This window comes from Trichomycterus rosablanca, chromosome 7 (assembly GCF_030014385.1).
Source record: "Trichomycterus rosablanca isolate fTriRos1 chromosome 7, fTriRos1.hap1, whole genome shotgun sequence".
In the NCBI taxonomy this organism is placed as follows: Eukaryota; Metazoa; Chordata; class Actinopteri; order Siluriformes; family Trichomycteridae; genus Trichomycterus; species Trichomycterus rosablanca.
Genome location: NC_085994.1, coordinates 15686057 through 15705386, shown reverse-complemented (window position 1 = coordinate 15705386; position 19330 = coordinate 15686057). Strand labels below are relative to the sequence as shown.

The window sequence follows — 19330 nt, the reverse complement described above, 5'->3', positions numbered from 1 at the left end:
GTGTCTAATAGAGTGGACAGTGAGTGGACACGGTATTTAAAAACTTCAGCAGCACTGCTGTGTCTGATCCACTCATTCCAGCACAACACACACTAACACACCACCACCATGTCAGTGTCACTGCAGTGCTGAGAATCATCCACCACCCAAATAATACCTACTCTGTGGTGGTCCTGACCATTGAAGAACAGCATGAAAGGGGGCTAACAAAGGATGTAGAGAAATAGATGGACTGCAGTCAGTAATTGTAGAACTACAAAGTGCTTCTATATGGTAAGATAAAATAGACAGTGAGTGTAGAAACAAGGAGGTGGTTTTAATGTTATGGCTGATCGGTGTACATATACAGGTGTACAGTACAACGAAATTCTTTCAGCATATCCCAGCTTATTTGGCAACTGGGGTCAGAGTGCATGGTCAGCCATTGTACGGGCCCCTGGAGCAGAGAGGGTTAAGGGCTTTGCTCAAGGGCTGAATGGCAGAGATGGGATTCAAACTCTCAACCTTTTGGTTGCTACCACTACCAAAAATAGATTTATCTGAAGTTATTCTTATATTACTTGTTTATTTTTACACTACATTTACAATATTGGACTATGTTTAATGGACTTGATGTGTGCCCTGGACACTAGCCTAAGGACTTGTGACTTGTTAGCATCTCTGGCCTAGCTATTCTGTCTATGCATCTGGCCCACTCTGTCTGGAATAGCCCACGAGTATTGACAGGTAAAGTTGCAGCCACAACAATTGGTTAGAAATGTTCCACTTTTAAAGTGAACTTTTCAAAGGAATATCAGCTTCAATTTTCAGTGTAATGTTATGGTGTTTTCACACCTATAGTTATTTGTTTAGGGCCAGAGCTTTTGATGAATTTGTTAACTTGGAGCGTTTTCCCCTCGGTTTTGTACGGAGCCCTGCTGGTGACATTTTGTATGAATAAAAATATCAGCAAAACTATGTAAGGTGAGGGGATGAAAATCATGGGATTGAGATTCTAACATGTGATTGTGACTTAGTAAGGTGTGGGGACAAGATAATTAAATCTTGTCCATGACTGAGTGTGATATGTTGTGGCAACACAATCTTTTTATACAGAATCTTAGGCACTTGATGGTTTCGTGAAAATGACTCGTGAAAGCTCGGCTTTGTATGAGCGAATGCTCCAAGTTTTAACCCAAACCCAGATGTTTTATCTTTGACGCTTTACTATTCCCACGCTCAAGTTATGGCCACGACTTAATTATCTTGTCCCCACACTTTACTAAGTCATGGTCACATCAATCCCATGTGTAAACACATTGTGGCATGCATTATTTTTATTTACACAGGATGTTACCAGCGTTGCTTGAAGTTTTGTTTCTTTTCTCACTTTGAGAATTTGAAAACATTTGAGCGCACCAAAATGCAACACAACAAACCATGTGAGAACTTTCAGTCCGCATATTAATAAGATTTATTAATAAAAACTATCACTGCATTTACAGTTAATATTTAACATGTTACAGAATTTTGCAGTCTGTGTGCTAATTTTGTGATTAGATTCCAGATACACACAAATCTACATACCACAATGTAGAATAACTGTCCTGATTTGTTATAGTTTATAATGGTGGTATCGAAACCTTTTGGCAGAGCCCCTGTTATGTAAAGTTGGTGTCATGGCCTTTAAAGAAAAAGTAAAGATTACAATTACAGCATGCAAATGATATTAAATCAGTACCTAAGATCAGGCAGTTAATGCTAAATCATAATAACGCACGTTTTGGAATGCTCTCCACTCAGCAGGTAGTTTACGAGTGGAGCTGTGTATGACAGGTACTGAAGGGTTGCATTTAGAAAACGTGTTGCCTGCATTGTGAGGACCTGCTCCTATAGGATGCACTCTGTTCCACCTCATGCTGAGATGCACTGGTGGACACAGGGCCTTTTGTGCTGCAGCAAGATTATCATCACAGATCTTCACTACTATGTGATAAACCATGGTTTGTAAACAGCACAGCTTACAGAAAACTGTACCAGACATAATTGGAATTCACTTGTTGAGGTGAACCTACGGATATTAGCCTTGCTCCCCAGGCCGCTCAGTTGGAAGTGCTGGGATTTTGTGTGGGTTGGGTTAGTGAAGCAGCCGGACCTAGCGCAGCCAGCATCTCCGGATGAACTGTCCAACATGGTACACTATAAGACAACATATTAAATAGCTTTTGTTCTATTTCAATAACGTTTCATGTCACAATATACAGGATGTATAAAAACCAAAAACAAAATTACAAAAAACAAAAACAAAATTACAAAAAAACCAAAAACAAATTTACAACAAAACAAAAACAAAATTTCAACAAAACAAAAACAAATTTAAAAGAGCTGAAACACTTTTACCAATGCCGAAACAAATTTACAAACGGCAGATGTAAGGGTAGGTACCATTTACAGGAAGTGCTTGTTGCTCACCTGCTGTCAATCAAACTGTTTCTCGGGGGTGAAGTGAACGGAGTTTGTGATGGTAACGCTAAACAATGCTTTGTCTAGTTTGTGGAAATCATTTTATCCAGTTGACCCGCTTTTGTTTTTCTTGTGGGAAGTTTTTGGATTGTTTGTGCAGATGTTTAGACGTCGCCTGTGCATCTCTATCTACCGTCCTCTTTTCTAAACATCTAAAGTATTCCCACAAGAAAAACAAAAGCGGCCAACTGGCTGAAATAATTAACACAAAATGGACAAAACATTGTTTATTAGGGACGGAACATTTGATACAGAGGCTTTGAAACTTGTTTCACTTTTGGGACTGATTCAAAGCTTTGGTGCTGTCTTTTATCTTACTGACTATATAAGAAACAATCAAACCAGGGTTACCAACCGTCCCGTAAAATACAGAATTGTTCTTTATTTGGAGACTAAACGCTGCGTTCTGTATTGAAGTGATACAGGACGCTTTGTTCCGTATTTTTATCAGTGGGAGAGAAATGCAGCAGATTAGACTGAGACAGGGTGATGTGTATGAAACAGAAGGAAACTGCTGCAACAGTGGGAAAGAAAGCGTTTGGTTTTCATATTAAAAAAAAAACCATAATTATATTAAGTAGTATTCACTTTTATTCTTAGTAACGGTGTGTGAGCGCAGGTTATATCAGCAATACAACCTGTTTAATACACCGCTGTATGAGTAGCGCAGTGGGCAGAGTGCGTTGTTTTGCCTAAAATTAGGTTCTGACTCATTATTATAAAGAATGAAAATAATAAATGTTAAACACCCTAAATAAAACATTTTGATAATGTTCTCTAATGACGGTGTAAGACCCGTTATATTTTTTATAGGTGCAACCCTAACCCCCCCCTCCTCCCCCACTCAGGTATTTTCAGCACAATCAGGAAAAAGCTTCAAAAGCTTTAATGAGGCTTCATCTGCACATCAATATTGTTTAGCGTTACCATCACAAACTCTGTTCACTTCACCCCCGAGAAACAGTAAGCAACAAGCACTTCCTGTGTATGGTACCTACCCTTTCCGTTACATCTGTCGTTTGAAAATTGGTTTCGGCATTGGTAAGTGTTTCAGCTCTTGTAAATTTGTTTTTGTTTTGTTGTAAATTTGTTTTTGTTTTGTTGTAAATTTGTTTTTGTTTTTTTGTAATTTTGTTTTTGTTTTTTGTAATTTTGTTTTTGTTTTTTTTGTAATTTTGTTTTCTAAAATGTTAATTTGTTTTGCACTTTTCGGCCACCGTAGTAGAGCCATACTCGGGAGCACAAATATAACAAAAGTACACTTGGCTTGGCTATTATTATTTACAGTAATGCATCTTTGGAAAAAAAGTGGTTTGTGGTAGGGTCACATACACAAAAATGGGGTCCCTGGCTAGAAAGGTTTAAGAACCCCTGGTGTACTTCATTTAGGCACGAATGTATTCGTCTGTGTTTTCTTTCTTAGGTTCACATTCACTACCTCTTCTTCCTGCTTATAGTAAAGAACCAGAAGTGATGAGTAACATTCACACTCTCAAAGCAGCTCACCTTGATGAGAGGACACTGAAGCAGTTTACATAAAAGACTGAGCAAAACAGTTGTGGGTTATATTAAGTCTAATTTGTTTTATACTGATATATCAAGAGCAATGCCAACATCTCTGAGAACTCTGTCTTTTATCCAAGGTAAATAATTATGTTTTATCAGTTTGATTTGGAAATCCCTTTCATTTTTTTGCACATTCATTTTTTGTTTTATACTTTTTATATTATTGTTCTAAAGGTAAAGCCTTAAATGAACATTATGATACACATGAAACACAATGCATTAGTAAATGTACAACTAAAATTATGACATACAATAATGAATATGAATGTTTACAGTCTAAGTCTCCTTTCCCATTTTTTAAAAATTATTTTAAACTACACTCATGGATTGTTTGTTTTTCTGTGTTACTTTTTAAGTTCTGGCATGTGTGATGATGAAGAGCAGAGCTGAACGTGTCATTACTGGAACAGAAGGAGGCAAAGTGGAGATCGACTGTAAATATTCAGATGAATACAAATATACAACCATGTACTTCTGTCAAGACCCATGTGGATACTCTGACGTTTTAATTCAATCTGAGAAGGCTTTTAATTTATTCTCTAAGGGAAGATACACGGCAATAAACACTGTATATGCACGCAGCTTCTCTGTAACCATCAGAAACCTCACATTAAGAGACACTGGAGTTTATTACTGTGGAATAGAGAAATGGGGAAAAGACAAGTTAATTAAAGTAAAGGTCATTGTCACTAAAGGTAAACTGCTTTTCATTACTGAATCTCTGAACTGATCAATATGAATGTGCTGTTGTTTCTTGTTATGTTGGGTTTATAACTTTAAATATGGGCCACAATAGTAGTACATTTAGTATAAGTGCAGCAGATTCAGGGTCCTGGTGGTCCTCAATTTTTACTTTCAGTTACTGTTTTTGTGTAGTTGTTCCTGTTCTTATTATGTCTATATGGGTTATCTCCGACATACCAGAAACATGCCAGAGAATGTAAACATTTATTAATTTATTAAGTTATTAATTTTAACATCATGCTATGCACTAGATGCAATGTTAACTTTATTTTGCCCCACAGGATTGAGTAAATGAGTAAATTTACAATGTTCTTAAGTTGTAGTTAGTTTTACTAGAATACCAATAAAAATGTAGTATCTTTGCTACATTGTTAACACTTTGTTAAGTTTAAATGTAGTAAATTTTTTAGATCTCAGATCGCACTAGAGTTTAGCCATGTTGCAATTCCCTTTGGTCTGGGTCCATTGAGTCTGATATAATAATAAAAATGACATTCTTAAGCATTGGATCTTATGAACATTCTATTCTATTAAGATGTATTAAGTGTCATTTAGATAGTTTAGCTACATGTACTGTAAGTAACATGTAGGCTGAAATTTACAAACTGTACTCTAAACTGTACTATAAATTTGTACAAACTGTACAAATCTATGTGGGATCTGACCATAGGCTTGCTGGACGTTTTATATAACTTTTGCGGTTTTAACAGCCTTCACTTCTACGAAGGATTTTACAAGATTTTGTAGTGAGTATGTGGAAATTTGTGCCCAGTCAAAAAAATCATTTGTAAGGTCAGGTTATGATGTTTAACAAAAAGCTCTGGCTTGCAATAAACATGCAAATGAATTTTCAATTTTATGACTAAATAAGGACAGTCATGTTTGAAAGTAAAAGCAAAGGTGAAGGTCTTTACAGAACTACTGTCACAAAGTGCAAAGCCTATTTCAGAATAGGTCTAGCTTAAACAACCAAACTCAGTAACTGAAAGGGGCACACATACGTTTGGTTATTTAGTTTATGTGTCTTGTGTTGTGCTTTGACCCTGATACAGATTAATTGCTTACTGTTGATGAGCTATCATTATGCTGAACCTCAAATCCACGTTGGTCTGAAATTTTGCTGGTATTTTCACACATTCTATAATATTTTATTTTACATTTGCATTATATTGGAGGCTTTTTTAATCAATGTAGGCTAGCAGCTGATTAATGGACACAAATAATGTACTGTACTGTATAGTTTGTCATGGTTTGTTTAATGTTTATTCCTTGCAGCTCCTGCTTCTGAGCTGCCCAGCGCCACTATAGTAAATGTAATAACTACAGGAACTGAACATCCATCAGGTGTGCCACAACCACAAACCTCCTTATTATCTTGTTATCATCATTTATTAATCATGAGTGAAGTTAGAATAATCAGTGTTAAGCCCCTTTTAGACACATACGTTTAACCTGGGGATTAACTGACAATTTAAAGGGTAAAAGCTATGTGTGAAAACAACCCGGTGCTGTAATGCTGAATAAATTAAAACAGCAATTTAGTGAGTCTTCTTCAGACTGTCAAGATAGGACAGTGGAATGTTTAGGATCTCAATTGACTTGACAAGTTATCAATACCGTGGATATAAAGTTGCTTTCTGGGTTCACAGAAATGTTGCAACATGCCTGAAATCCTACAACCCAGTGAGTAGCAGAGTTGTATTAGCCACGTTATCTACAAAGCCATGAGATATGACTATTACTCACCAATTACTGACAAACAAAATGAAGAGACTGAACAATTCTACAGGGAGCTTCAACATGTTCATACAGTAATCCCATGCAGAACCTAGTTATCACCTGCAATTTCAACACAAGAGCCAGAGAAGATACAAAAGAACGTCCTTGAAAAATATTTTTGAGAACAAGTGCATCAGAAAAATGCTAAAATGTCACTGAGGAAGATGATGACCATTGAGAAAACTTACAAGATAGCCAGAACATAAAAGGAGCTACTGAACCATGTTATATCCAACAAGTTATGTTACTTTGGGCATGTTTGACACCCATATGACAAAATTGAAGGCAGTGTTATGACAGGACTGTTGGAAGGACTCAGAAGAAAAGAAAGACCAATAATAGGCTGAATTGACAACATTGCAACACGGATTGCATTATCAGGGGCTAATCTGATACAGATAACACAACACAGAGGGCATTGAAGAAAGCTGACCCATCTGTGCAAAAAGAGCAGGGTTTTTGGAAATCTCTCTAAAGACAGTAAGAGACTCAGCTGCTTAAACAGACAGGAACTTTATTCCACCACCTTGTTGCTAGTACAAAGAGCCTTGATGCCTGTCTTTTTAAAATTTGAGTTAATCGAGACAGGTCTTGTACCTGGAAGGGCATGTGGAAATGTTTTAAACTCTGCCAGGTTTGGTTTGTAAAGGGACAGTACAAACAGTGCTTTCTGTGGTGTTTCTACCCACAAATTTAACATTCAGACTACAAATTATTTGGAAATAATTTCTAAAAGATGCTGTACCTGTAGTCCCTTCACACATGGAGTTTGCATACAATAAAAAAGTATGCCTTTGTCATATGATTTTAAAAATTACATGGTTCTCTGGTAATAATTTGTCATTTAAGAGATTAGTTGATACCCACTTTCTAGCAAGTTTTAGCTTGATAAGACATGTACTGTACATATCATGTAGACTGAAACATACCTATACTAAACAGATAAAATTATGTGGGCTTCTAACTATGAGCTTGCTGGTTATTCCATTCCAAAACCATAAGCGTTAATATGGAGTTTGCACCTTTTTCTACTTAACAGCTTTTCTGAGTGGCTTGCACAGTATTTTGGAGTGTGTCTATGGTAATTTGTTCTTGTATAGTAAAAATTAATTTGTTAGGTCATGCACTAATGTTGAACACGAAGGCCTAAGAAGGGAGTTTTTCCCTATCACTGTTGCCCCTGGCTTGCTTGACAGGGGTTTTTGGTCTGTTGGTCCAGGATGCTGTAAAGTTTCTTAAAGACAATGTCTATTGTAAAAAGCAATATACAAAGAAATCTGACTTGAATTTGAAATTACTTCACACAAATCATGTCAAAGCATGTCTTTGTTGACCTTGTGCACTGGGGCACACTCATGCTGGGACGCAAATACAAAGGTAAAGGCCTTTCTCAAACTAAGTTTTCAAAGGAAATGTTCACTGAAGATGTTGCTTTGACCACACATTCTACACTGTAGACATTTTATCAATGTGCAGTTGACTAATGTACATAAATAATGTACTGCACTTTTATCATGGTTAAGTTGAAAGGTTCTTTGTTTATTTTCCTCCTATGTCTATTTGCTCTACAGTGCACACTCGGACTAAAAGACCTGCACTTTTGTCATGGTTAAGTTGATAAAATGTTTATTTTGTTTATTTTTCTGCTTTGTCTACTTGCAATCCAGTGCACAGACCCAAAACTCCAGAGCTTTTGTATGCCACCACAGTAAATTCAACCACAACCACAAAACACTTTTCTGTTATTATCTAGTTAGCAACATCATTTAATAACCAATGAGTGAAATTAGATCAATGTTAAGCCTCTTTTAGACATAAATGTTTAGCTGGGTATTAATTAACGATTTATAGCCATAGAAGTGGAAACTGTTTGATAATACATGGAATGTATTCGGCTGGTGCTTAGTTAATTAGAAACACTGTATACACTATTTTATATGCATTTCCCCCAATTTTGCTAGTTGTATTCAGTTACCCAAACACATTTTGCTTTGTCTACTGCTGTTGACCTTCACTTCTGACCGAGGAGAGACAGTACAAACACAGCTTGCTGTGCTGTTTCTAAACTCTAGAAAACCATTTATTTGTCATTGATTTTCCATGGGAAACTTTAACATTCAGGTTATAAATTACTTGGAATTATTTCTAGTTCTTCAAAAAGATGTTGTAACTGTTAAACATTCAGACATGTAGCCCTCACTCAATAAACCTAAAAACAGGTGGTGCAGCAGTCTATTACGCTAACCCACCACCTCTGAAATCAGGGTTCAAATCTCGGATAATTGGCTGTGTGTGAGGGATTGGTTAAGGCCTTGCGATAGTTTGGCACCCTGTCTAGGGTATTCCTGCCTTGCACCCAATGTATTTACTGTGGTATTAACTACTACCTTATCATTCCTTCATTCATTCATTGTCTGTTTTACCATCGCTTTATACGATTCAGAGTCATAGTGGGTATAATTCACTGTGCACACACTCATAAACTTTTCTAAAAATGTGGTTTGTAAAAACAGAAAACATTGATTATTGATTAGTTAATGTTCTTTTACATGTATTTCAAGTACACTAATGTAATAATTAAAAATGCAATCATTTTTATATTGACATCTTTGATCACCTCTTTTTTCAGAACTTCTGACTGTTGTTCATGTAGGTGTTTTTGGACTGTTGCTGTGCTGTGCTTTTGTGACTGCTGTGGTTTTCTACAGGAAATGCTTCAACATCTCTAAATGTAAGCTTAAAGAGTATATTTAGAAATACACCACACATTTACAGTAAATGCTAATGTATTTTTTAATCATTATTATTATGCAGCTTTTATATCAACTACTTCTGAAATCCAAATGTCACATCAGACACCTAATCAGGTATGTTTAGCTTTCTTCTTTTTTTTTTTTTTCAAACAGAAGCCACTAGAGCACAGTTTTTAAACATTGAATATTTTATGATAATTTCAAGACATTTCTAATAATTTTTTGTGAATAATAATATATTTTGTAATGTCACATCCAAAAAGTTCAATCAGTTGAATTTTGAGCGCTGCGGAAAGCACAAAAATCACAAGCCCAACGCGGCAAAGGGCCTCACTCCATAGGAAACATCAGCACAGCTGCCGCAAACATGGTTTTGCCGCTTTTTATGTGATTCTGCCCCTACAGGATCTGTTCAATATAATTAAAACACAAGTGAAGTCTTTTTTCTATCTAAATAAAATGCATTAAATTAAATATTTAAGTGTATATATGCACTTGAAATACACTGCCTGGCCAAAAAAAAAGGTCACACACTCTTATTTTTGTTGGACCGCCTTTAGCTTTGATTACGGCACGCATTCGCTGTGGCATCGTTTCCACAAGCTTCTGCAATGTCACAACATTTATTTCTGTCCAGAGTTGCATTAATTTCTTGTATTGATGATGGGTGATTTGGACCACTGCGCAAAGTCTTCTCCAGCACATCCCAAAGATTCTCAATGGTGGCCAATCCATGTGTGAAAATGATGTCTCATGCTCCCTGAACCACTCTTTCACAATTTGAGCCGATAAATCCTGGTATTGTCATCTTGGAATATGCCCGTGCCATCAGGGAAGAAAAAATCCATTGATGGAATAACCTGGTCGTTCAGTATATTCAGGTAGTCAGCTGACCTCATTATTTGGGCACATAACGTTGCTGAACCTAGACCTGACCAACTGCAGCAACCCCAGATCATAGCACTGCCCCCCTCTTACCTATTTGCTTAGTTAAATCCAGGTGGTTACCTTTTTTTTGGCCAGGCAGTGTATATTACCTAACAAAAAGTGATAAGATATTTGTCACCCACAGCAGCATTTTATGTGTTAATATTAGTTAATGCTGTAGCCTAACCTCAAATATTACAGCATTATTTTACAGCTAATAATTTAGCCAAATATTAATATTCTATTAACAATAAATTTGTATTATTCAAGACCAATTAACATTAAAAACACTTCATGAATGTGATTCTTTGCTAAGAGAAGACTATAGGAAAGGAATTAATAAAAAGCTAAATGCTAGTCTTGCCTTCACAGTTTTTTATTTCTTTATGTCCTCTAAATTTATTTAATGTGTCTTCTTTTTTTCCTCAGGAAATTAATGATGAGATTTGGGCTGTACATAATTTGCCTGAGAACGTTTGTACAGTTGTTACATATCACTGAACTTTATAACAAATTTGTATATGCAATAATTAAATGTGGGTCAATAAAACTAATACAACTCCAAATCAGAAAAAAAGCTGGGACAATCTTTTACTTAATTGCAGACAGTATCATCCCAAGATATTTCATGATTTGTCTGGTAAGCTTAATTTTATTTGTTAATATACATCCATTACTGCCACACTATATGTCAGTGCAGTTTTTACCACGCAAACACCTTCTGGTCAGTGGGGTCATGGATGCCCCCTTTAGTTGATAAATGGGTAACAGGGGTGACAAAGCAAAGATGGGCTACAGTCTGTAATTGTATACCCACAAAGTTAATCTTTATGGTTTGTGTAACTTATAAAATTGTCTATGAATGCATGTACTAGATAAGCAAACTTTATAAAGTACTTGGTGTGTATTTGTTGCATCTGTCACAAAAGAAGTGTTTTGATCATGAATGTTTGCCTGACAATCATAAACTAAAATGGAAAGCACTTAACAGGTCTACGTAGCTACAGATTCATTGCTGATTAAGGAATCTAAAAGACTTTTGAATATTGTTTAAATAAAAAAATCACGTTATAATAGCAATAACATTCGGTTTGTTTCTGGTCTGCAGAAATGTTCCGTGAATACAGGGATTGAACATGTATGGTGCGTCATGAAGTGAAAGATCACACAATGGAAATCATGAACTGTTGATTAGCTAAAGTCGTGTATCAAGCAAGAATGGAGAAAAATTCCACTTTCAAAGCAGCTTCACAATGACATTTCTGAGTGTCTCCTTGAGGGTAGGGTACATGTATGTACACACACACACACACACACACACACACACGTATTTACAAATAAACATATACACATCTAGATACAAAAAAATACAGGTGTGGGTTTTAAAGAACTTTACAGAAAGAGAGAAAGTTAAAGCACAGTCACTATAAATTGCACCTTACGTACTAGGATGCAGAGTTTGAACAATTTAGTGTTTTTATGATGGAGGGGTAACAGCATTTCAGGAGTCTGGAAGTGTGGGCCTTGATACTCCTATAGCGCCTACCACCAGAGTGCAACAAGGAGAACAGGCGGTGACATAGGTGAAATGAGTCCTTAATGATGTTTGGTGTCCTCTGTTGACCTGTTGCCTCTGTTAGCATTTGTTACCCATGGTGTGACTTCAGGATCTGTTCTTGGTCCACTTAATTTTACTATTTACTTGCTACCCCTAGGCTAAAGCCATAATCTTAGTTTTTACCGTTATGCCAACGACTTTCAGATTTATGACAGTAAAAAATGTATTCCCATTTTCCATTCCAGTTTCTGGCAGACTGGATCCATCCAATATCCTAGATGAATAACAACTTTCTAAAATTAATTACAGACAAAACTGAAATTATGTTAGTTGTGCCTAAGAACTTTATCAATAAAATGTCCAACTACTGGCATTGATGATGATTTGACAAAGTCTTCACCTACCATGAGAAACATTGGAGTACATTGAAGTTTGATTAAGTTGGGGGCCAGCTGTAGCCTAGTGGTTACGCTACTAGACCAGTGATCAGAGGGTCGCTGGTTCAAGCCCCACCACTGCCAGGTTGCTGCTGTTGGGCCCTTGAGCAAGGCCCTTAACCCTCAATTGCTCAGACTATATACTGTAACTGTAATGTAAGTCGCTTTGGATAAAGGCGTCTGCTAAATGCTGAAAATGTAAATGTAAATGTAAATGATTACTCACTCACCTTTAAGACTCACATTAAGCCACTAACTAAATCTGCCTTTCCCACCTTTGTAGCATTTCCCATCTGTGGACATTACTCACTACCAGTAATGCCAAGACAATGGGTCACGTCTTTATATTCTACCAAATTGAGTATTGTAATTCTCTTTTCTTTGGTCTACCTGTAAAAATGATCAATAAACTTTAATACATCCCAAACTCTGCAGCAAGATTGCTCGAATACATCAAAAAAAAATTTTATATTCATATTACTTTGATTTTTAACCAACTTTACTGGCTACCAGTAACTTTTTATATTAAGTACAATTGCTTATTACAGATCTTTTAGTGCTACAGCCCACAAGCTTTGGAAACTCTTGTCCCAAACTCTATGATGTCACACGCATACTTTTCAAACAGTATTTCTGTAAGAAGGCTGGAACGCACCTCACTACAGAGAGCACAAAGTGGATCCCTACTCACCTGCAAGAATAGAACTAGAATAGAACAATACTGTGGGACTAAAAAGCCACTAACAAATGTAGGGAAATTGCAATAAGCAGCCAAATTAATGGAAACAAAGTATCAAATGAAATACATGAAAATATCTACAAGCTACAACAAAGAAAGTGGATAGAACAGGTATAGTGCAAAAATAAAAACAGGATGTCACAATATGGCATGCTACACTGGCCGTCTGCAACACACCAGTTTCCGGAAGAAAAATGTTGAGTCTGGCTTTTCTACGCTGGTCTTGGAGAAGGGGCTACTTTTTGGAGGGGCTCCTTTGGAGGAGTAGGCTTGTAGGCTATGGTGATGTCACACTCTTAAAGGTGGATGTAAACGTACATTCCTCCAGCTCCTTCACCAGTCCCTTTGTCTTTGGGTTCAGCTAGTTTTCTCTTTGCTGGATGATGGAGTGTTTTTGCCATCCAAAAAGTTTTATACTTGCATACAATTGTTTGAACAATTGCTCATGGTGCACTAATTGACTTGCCAAAATAAACATATGACAAAATAAAAGGTGTGTAGTACAAAATTGCATTTGAAAGTCTTCAGCCTATATGAACTTTTGGTCGCAATTGTACTTGCCATCTGCCCTGCCACAAATGACTGGCGAGGGTTGATGCTACTGCACCCTTTTGAACAACACCCCACAAACAAATCCACACTGGACAGAGATAGTGATTGATTTTGTAGCATTTTGGCAAACCATCTTCAATTTTAGGTACTCCATGGACTCACAATTCCAAAATCCACAGTTTCTATGTTAGTCTGGCTCTTTGTTTGGTGTCTCATTTAAACATTCAGATATGGTTTCCTAGCAAATTAGATTCTTTAATGACATTTTTTAATATGCCTAGTATGAACATTGCTCTATTTTTGTTTCCTTCAATCAAGTGAAATATAGTTTTTGCAGAAAAAATACACGCTTCCACCATCATACTTTGTTCTGGGATCATAGATTAAACATTTTAATTGGTTTTCATTTATTTTCCTATTTCAATTGAATTGAAGTCCTTGTGTATCTCCTTAATTCTGAGACTACATGTAAAAACCTGGGGTTTGTGTATCTCATTTTATTAAATATTCCCAATGGGGACCCAGGATACATTAGGTCTCCAGCACCCCCATGCAAGTGAATGGGGTGACTTGTTTAAGGTGCGACCTGTATCTGTGAATCCCTACAACCAGATGCCTCAAAACCCTGGACATATTAAAAGTTCTGGCCGGAACCAAATAGTGTGCAGACCACCAGGCCCTGCTACATATATACAAAACCCTAATAAGACCTATACTAGACTATGGGAGAATTATTTATAGAGCAGTCTGGAAGTCATACACCCAGACACCATCCACTATCAGGAAATACGACTAGCACTAGAAGCATTTAGAACATCTGCATACGCGCTGCTGGGTGTAGTGAGGCGAGTGGTTGAGTCGTGGAGGACCCCCGCCATACCCGATATTTTACAATATGTAGCAGCAGCAGCTTGAGTAATTTGTAACTCACGACGCAAACTGGAGAAAGACCGGTGTTACTGCTACAGTATAAACACAATGTTACTGTGTTAAAGCAGCACAAATTACCACAGAGACATATTTACGTGGCACAATCATAGCCCAATAAAAATTGTTTGATTACAAATTTTTATCTAGATTAATTTTTTAAATTGTTAATAAAATTTTAAAACGTTAATGTATTAATTTACGTGATTAACGACATCTCTAATATATGGCTGTCAAACGATTAAAATTTTTAATCGCGATTAATCTCAGAATTTCATATAGTTAATCGCATAAAAAAAATCTGTGTAAATGTTATAGAAAACAAGGATTTTTAAGTGAAATGTTACAATTAAAATGGTGAACACATTTTATGCTAAATGTACTTATGTTACAAACTGCTGGGACAAGAGAAAACTGTAAGGGAGTTTTATTCACTCACATACTAGGCAGTAATACTATCCAGCAGAGACCCTTGACTTCATATATATGTCAGATTGTAGGTTAAAATTTCTCCATCAGCAAACATTGTAGATCAGCGGTGCTTCAGGTGGGATAAGGCGTAGTTATTGTAACAGACATTTCTGTGCTTGTATCATGACAATGGTTTGATGGACGTTTCTACACGAAGTGAGTGTGTTTTGACCCTTTGGGGCTTCCATAGTTCATGGAATAGCATGCTTGGCTAAAGACTCTAGCTGTCCGCTATTCGGTACCGTAACAGAAAAAGTAATAAAAGTGTTCCGCTCCCAACAACTTGTGAATATACCGTGTATTTATTTCTTTATTAAGAAAGTGCATCACTACCACGCTCGGTTACATTTGAGAAACGCTGTCTTAATGAGAGATGCCATGCATGGTCAAGTCTCAACATGAACTTAGAGCCAAATGGAATTCGCGTTAACGGCACTATTTTTTTAAATCGCGTTAAATTGAGATCGCGTTAATGCGTTATTATCGAGTTAACTTCGACAGCCCTAATATATACTGTATATATATATATATATATACGTATATATATATATATACAGTGTATCACAAAAGTGAGTACACCCCTCACATTTCTGCAAATATTTCATTATATCTTTTCATGGGACAACACTATAGAAATAAAACTTGGTTATAACTTAGAGTAGTCAGTGTACAGCTTGTATAGCAGTGTAGATTTACTGTCTTCTGAAAATAACTCAACACACAGCCATTAATGTCTAAATGGCTGGCAACATAAGTGAGTACACCCCACAGTGAACATGTCCAAATTGTGCCCAAAGTGTCAATATTTTGTGTGACCACCATTATTATCCAGCACTGCCTTAACCCTCCTGGGCATGGAGTTCACCAGAGCTGCACAGGTTGCTACTGGAATCCTCTTCCACTCCTCCATGATGACATCACGGAGCTGGTGGATGTTAGACACCTTGAACTCCTCCACCTTCCACTTGAGGATGCGCCACAGGTGCTCAATTGGGTTTAGTCCATCACCTTTACCTTCAGCTTCCTCAGCAAGGCAGTTGTCATCTTGGAGGTTGTGTTTGGGGTCGTTATCCTGTTGGAAAACTGCCATGAGGCCCAGTTTTCGAAGGGAGGGGATCAAGCTCTGTTTCAGAATGTCACAGTACATGTTGGAATTCATGTTTCCCTCAATGAACTGCAGCTCCCCAGTGCCAGCAACACTCATGCAGCCCAAGACCATGATGCTACCACCACCATGCTTGACTGTAGGCAAGATACAGTTGTCTTGGTACTTCTCACCAGGGCGCCGCCACACATGCTGGACACCATCTGAGCCAAGCAAGTTTATCTTGGTCTCGTCAGACCACAGGGCATTCCAGTAATCCATGTTCTTGGACTGCTTGTCTTCAGCAAACTGTTTGCGGGCTTTCTTGTGCGTCAGCTTTCTTCTGGGATGACGACCATGCAGACCGAGTTGATGCAGTGTGCGGCGTATGGTCTGAGCACTGACAGGCTGACCTCCCACGTCTTCAACCTCTGCAGCAATGCTGGCAGCACTCATATGTTTATTTTTTAAAGCCAACCTCTGGATATGACGCCGAACACGTGGACTCGACTTCTTTGGTCGACCCTGGCGAAGCCTGTTCCGAGTGGAACCTGTCCTGGAAAACCGCTGTATGACCTTGGCCACCATGCTGTAGCTCAGTTTCAGGGTGTTAGCAATCTTCTTATAGCCCAGGCCATCTTTGTGGAGAGCAACAATTCTATTTCTCACATCCTCAGAGAGTTCTTTGCCATGAGGTGCCATGTTGAATATCCAGTGGCCAGTATGAGAGAATTGTACCCAAAACACCAAATTTAACAGCCCTGCTCCCCATTTACACCTGGGACCTTGACACATGACACCAGGGAGGGACAACGACACATTTGGGCACAATTTGGACATGTTCACTGTGGGGTGTACTCACTTATGTTGCCAGCTATTTAGACATTAATGGCTGTGTGTTGAGTTATTTTCAGAAGACAGTAAATCTACACTGCTATACAAGCTGTACACTGACTACTCTAAGTTATATCCAAGTTTCATGTCTATAGTGTTGTCCCATGAAAAGATATAATGAAATATTTGCAGAAATGTGAGGGGTGTACTCACTTTTGTGATACACTGTATATATAGAGTGTATCACAAAAGTGAGTACACCCCTCACATTTCTGCAAATATTTTATTATATCTTTTCATGGGACAACACTATAGAAATAAAACTTGGATATAACTTAGAGTAGTCAGTGTACAACTTGTATAGCAGTGTAGATTTACTGTCTTCTGAAAATAACTCAACACACAGCCATTAATGTCTAAATAGCTGGCAACATAAGTGAGTACACCCCACAGTGAACATGTCCAAATTGTGCCCAAAGTGTCAATATTTTGTGTGACCACCATTATTATCCAGCACTGCCTTAACCCTCCTGGGCATGGAATTCACCAGAGCTGCACAGGTTGCTACTGGAATCCTCTTCCACTCCTCCATGATGACATCACGGAGCTGGTGGATGTTAGACACCTTGAACTCCTCCACCTTCCACCTGAGGATGCGCCACAGGTGCTCAATTGGGTTTAGTCCATCACCTTTACCTTCAGCTTCCTCAGCAAGGCAGTTGTCATCTTGGAGGTTGTGTTTGGGGTCGTTATCCTGTTGGAAAACTGCCATGAGGCCCAGTTTTCGAAGGGAGGGGATCATGCTCTGTTTCAGAATGTCACAGTACATGTTGGAATTCATGTTTCCCTCAATGAACTGCAGCTCCCCAGTGCCAGCAACACTCATGCAGCCCAAGACCATGATGCTACCACCACCATGCTTGACTGTAGGCAAGATACAGTTGTCTTGGTACTTCTCACCAGGGCGCCGCCACACATGCTGGACACCATCTGAGCCAAACAAGTTTATCTTGGTCTCGTCAGACCACAGGGCATTCCAGTAATCCATGTTCTTGGACTGCTTGTCTTCAGCAAACTGTTTGCGGGCTTTCTTGTGCGTCAGCTTCCTTCTGGGATGACGACCATGCAGACCGAGTTGATGCAGTGTGCGGCGTATGGTCTGAGCACTGACAGGCTGACCTCCCATGTCTTCAACCTCTGCAGCAATGCTGGCAGCACTCATGTGTCTATTTTTTAAAGCCAACCTCTGGATATGACGCCGAACACGTGGACTCAACTTCTTTGGTCGACCCTGGCGAAGCCTGTTCCGAGTGGAACCTGTCCTGGAAAACCGCTGTATGACCTTGGCCACCGTGCTGTAGCTCAGTTTCAGGGTGTTAGCAATCTTCTTATAGCCCAGGCCATCTTTGTGGAGAGCAACAATTCTATTTCTCACATCCTCAGAGAGTTCTTTGCCATGAGGTGCCATGTTGAATATCCAGTGGCCAGTATGAGAGAATTGTACCCAAAACACCAAATTTAACAGCCCTGCTCCCCATTTACAACTGGGACCTTGACACATGACACCAGGGAGGGACAACGACACATTTGGGCACAATTTGGACATGTTCACTGTGGGGTGTACTCACTTATGTTGCCAGCTATTTAGACATTAATGGCTGTGTGTTGAGTTATTTTCAGAAGACAGTAAATCTACACTGCTATACAAGTTGTACACTGACTACTCTAAGTTATATCCAAGTTTCATGTCTATAGTGTTGTCCCATATAAAGATATAATGAAATATTTGCAGAAATGTGAGGGGTGTACTCACTTTTGTGATACACTGTATATATATATATATATATATATATATATATATATATATATATATATATATATGCTGATAGATACATGTTTTCAGATATTTTATTGTCTTTTAGTTATTTTAATATTTTACTTAACGAAAATATTGTAATATAATAATAACAACCTGGCAAGTGCCGCCAATGGGGGGCAGTGCGGTGGGGGGTTGAGTTCATGTCGTGGAGGGCCCCACCTGCCATGGGCCCCAGTGCACCTGCCCCCCCTGCCCCCCCTGCCCCCCCTGTAGTTATGCCCCTGATCAGGACAATACAATTTTACTGATACATGAAATTCCTGGCCTTTACTGCCATAGAAATAGCCCATGGGCTAACATGAAAAATACACCTAAGTTTAAACAAAACAAAGTAGAATCACACAGAGGGCAGTAGAGCCATACTGAAGATCACAGATATACACTTGGCTTGGCTATCATTATTTACAGTAATACACCTTGGGAACAATAACAGTTTGGTTGGTTTGTGGTAGGGTCACATACACAAAAACCAGGTCACTGGCTACAAAAGTAAAAAAAAAAAATCATGCACTAATGTATTAGTCTGTAATTTCTTTCTTAGGTTCACATTCACTACTTCTTCTTCCTGCTTATAAAGA

At 38.1% G+C, this 19330-nt stretch overlaps 1 protein-coding gene across 1 annotated transcript; it reads left to right on the top strand.

Annotated features, from left to right (window-relative positions):
• The first annotated feature begins 4108 nt into the window (after positions 1-4108).
• On the top strand, positions 4109-10772 carry LOC134318005 (CMRF35-like molecule 5). Its single transcript, XM_062998748.1, has 6 exons — positions 4109-4145; positions 4425-4763; positions 6088-6156; positions 9221-9322; positions 9406-9458; positions 10701-10772. Exons 1-6 carry the CDS (start codon positions 4109-4111, stop codon positions 10770-10772), a joined length of 672 nt encoding a protein of 223 aa, XP_062854818.1.
• Positions 10773-19330: the final 8558 nt, after the last annotated feature.

Excerpts from the sequence above, each read along its gene's own strand:
- LOC134318005 (XM_062998748.1), top strand. The coding sequence starts at position 4,109 with ATGCCAACATCTCTGAGAACTCTGTCTTTTATCCAAG. Across the intron at positions 6,157-9,220 it reads AGGAACTGAACATCCATCAG|AACTTCTGACTGTTGTTCAT; the intron begins GTGTGCCACAAC and ends CTCTTTTTTCAG. Across the intron at positions 9,323-9,405 it reads ATGCTTCAACATCTCTAAAT|CTTTTATATCAACTACTTCT; the intron begins GTAAGCTTAAAG and ends ATTATTATGCAG.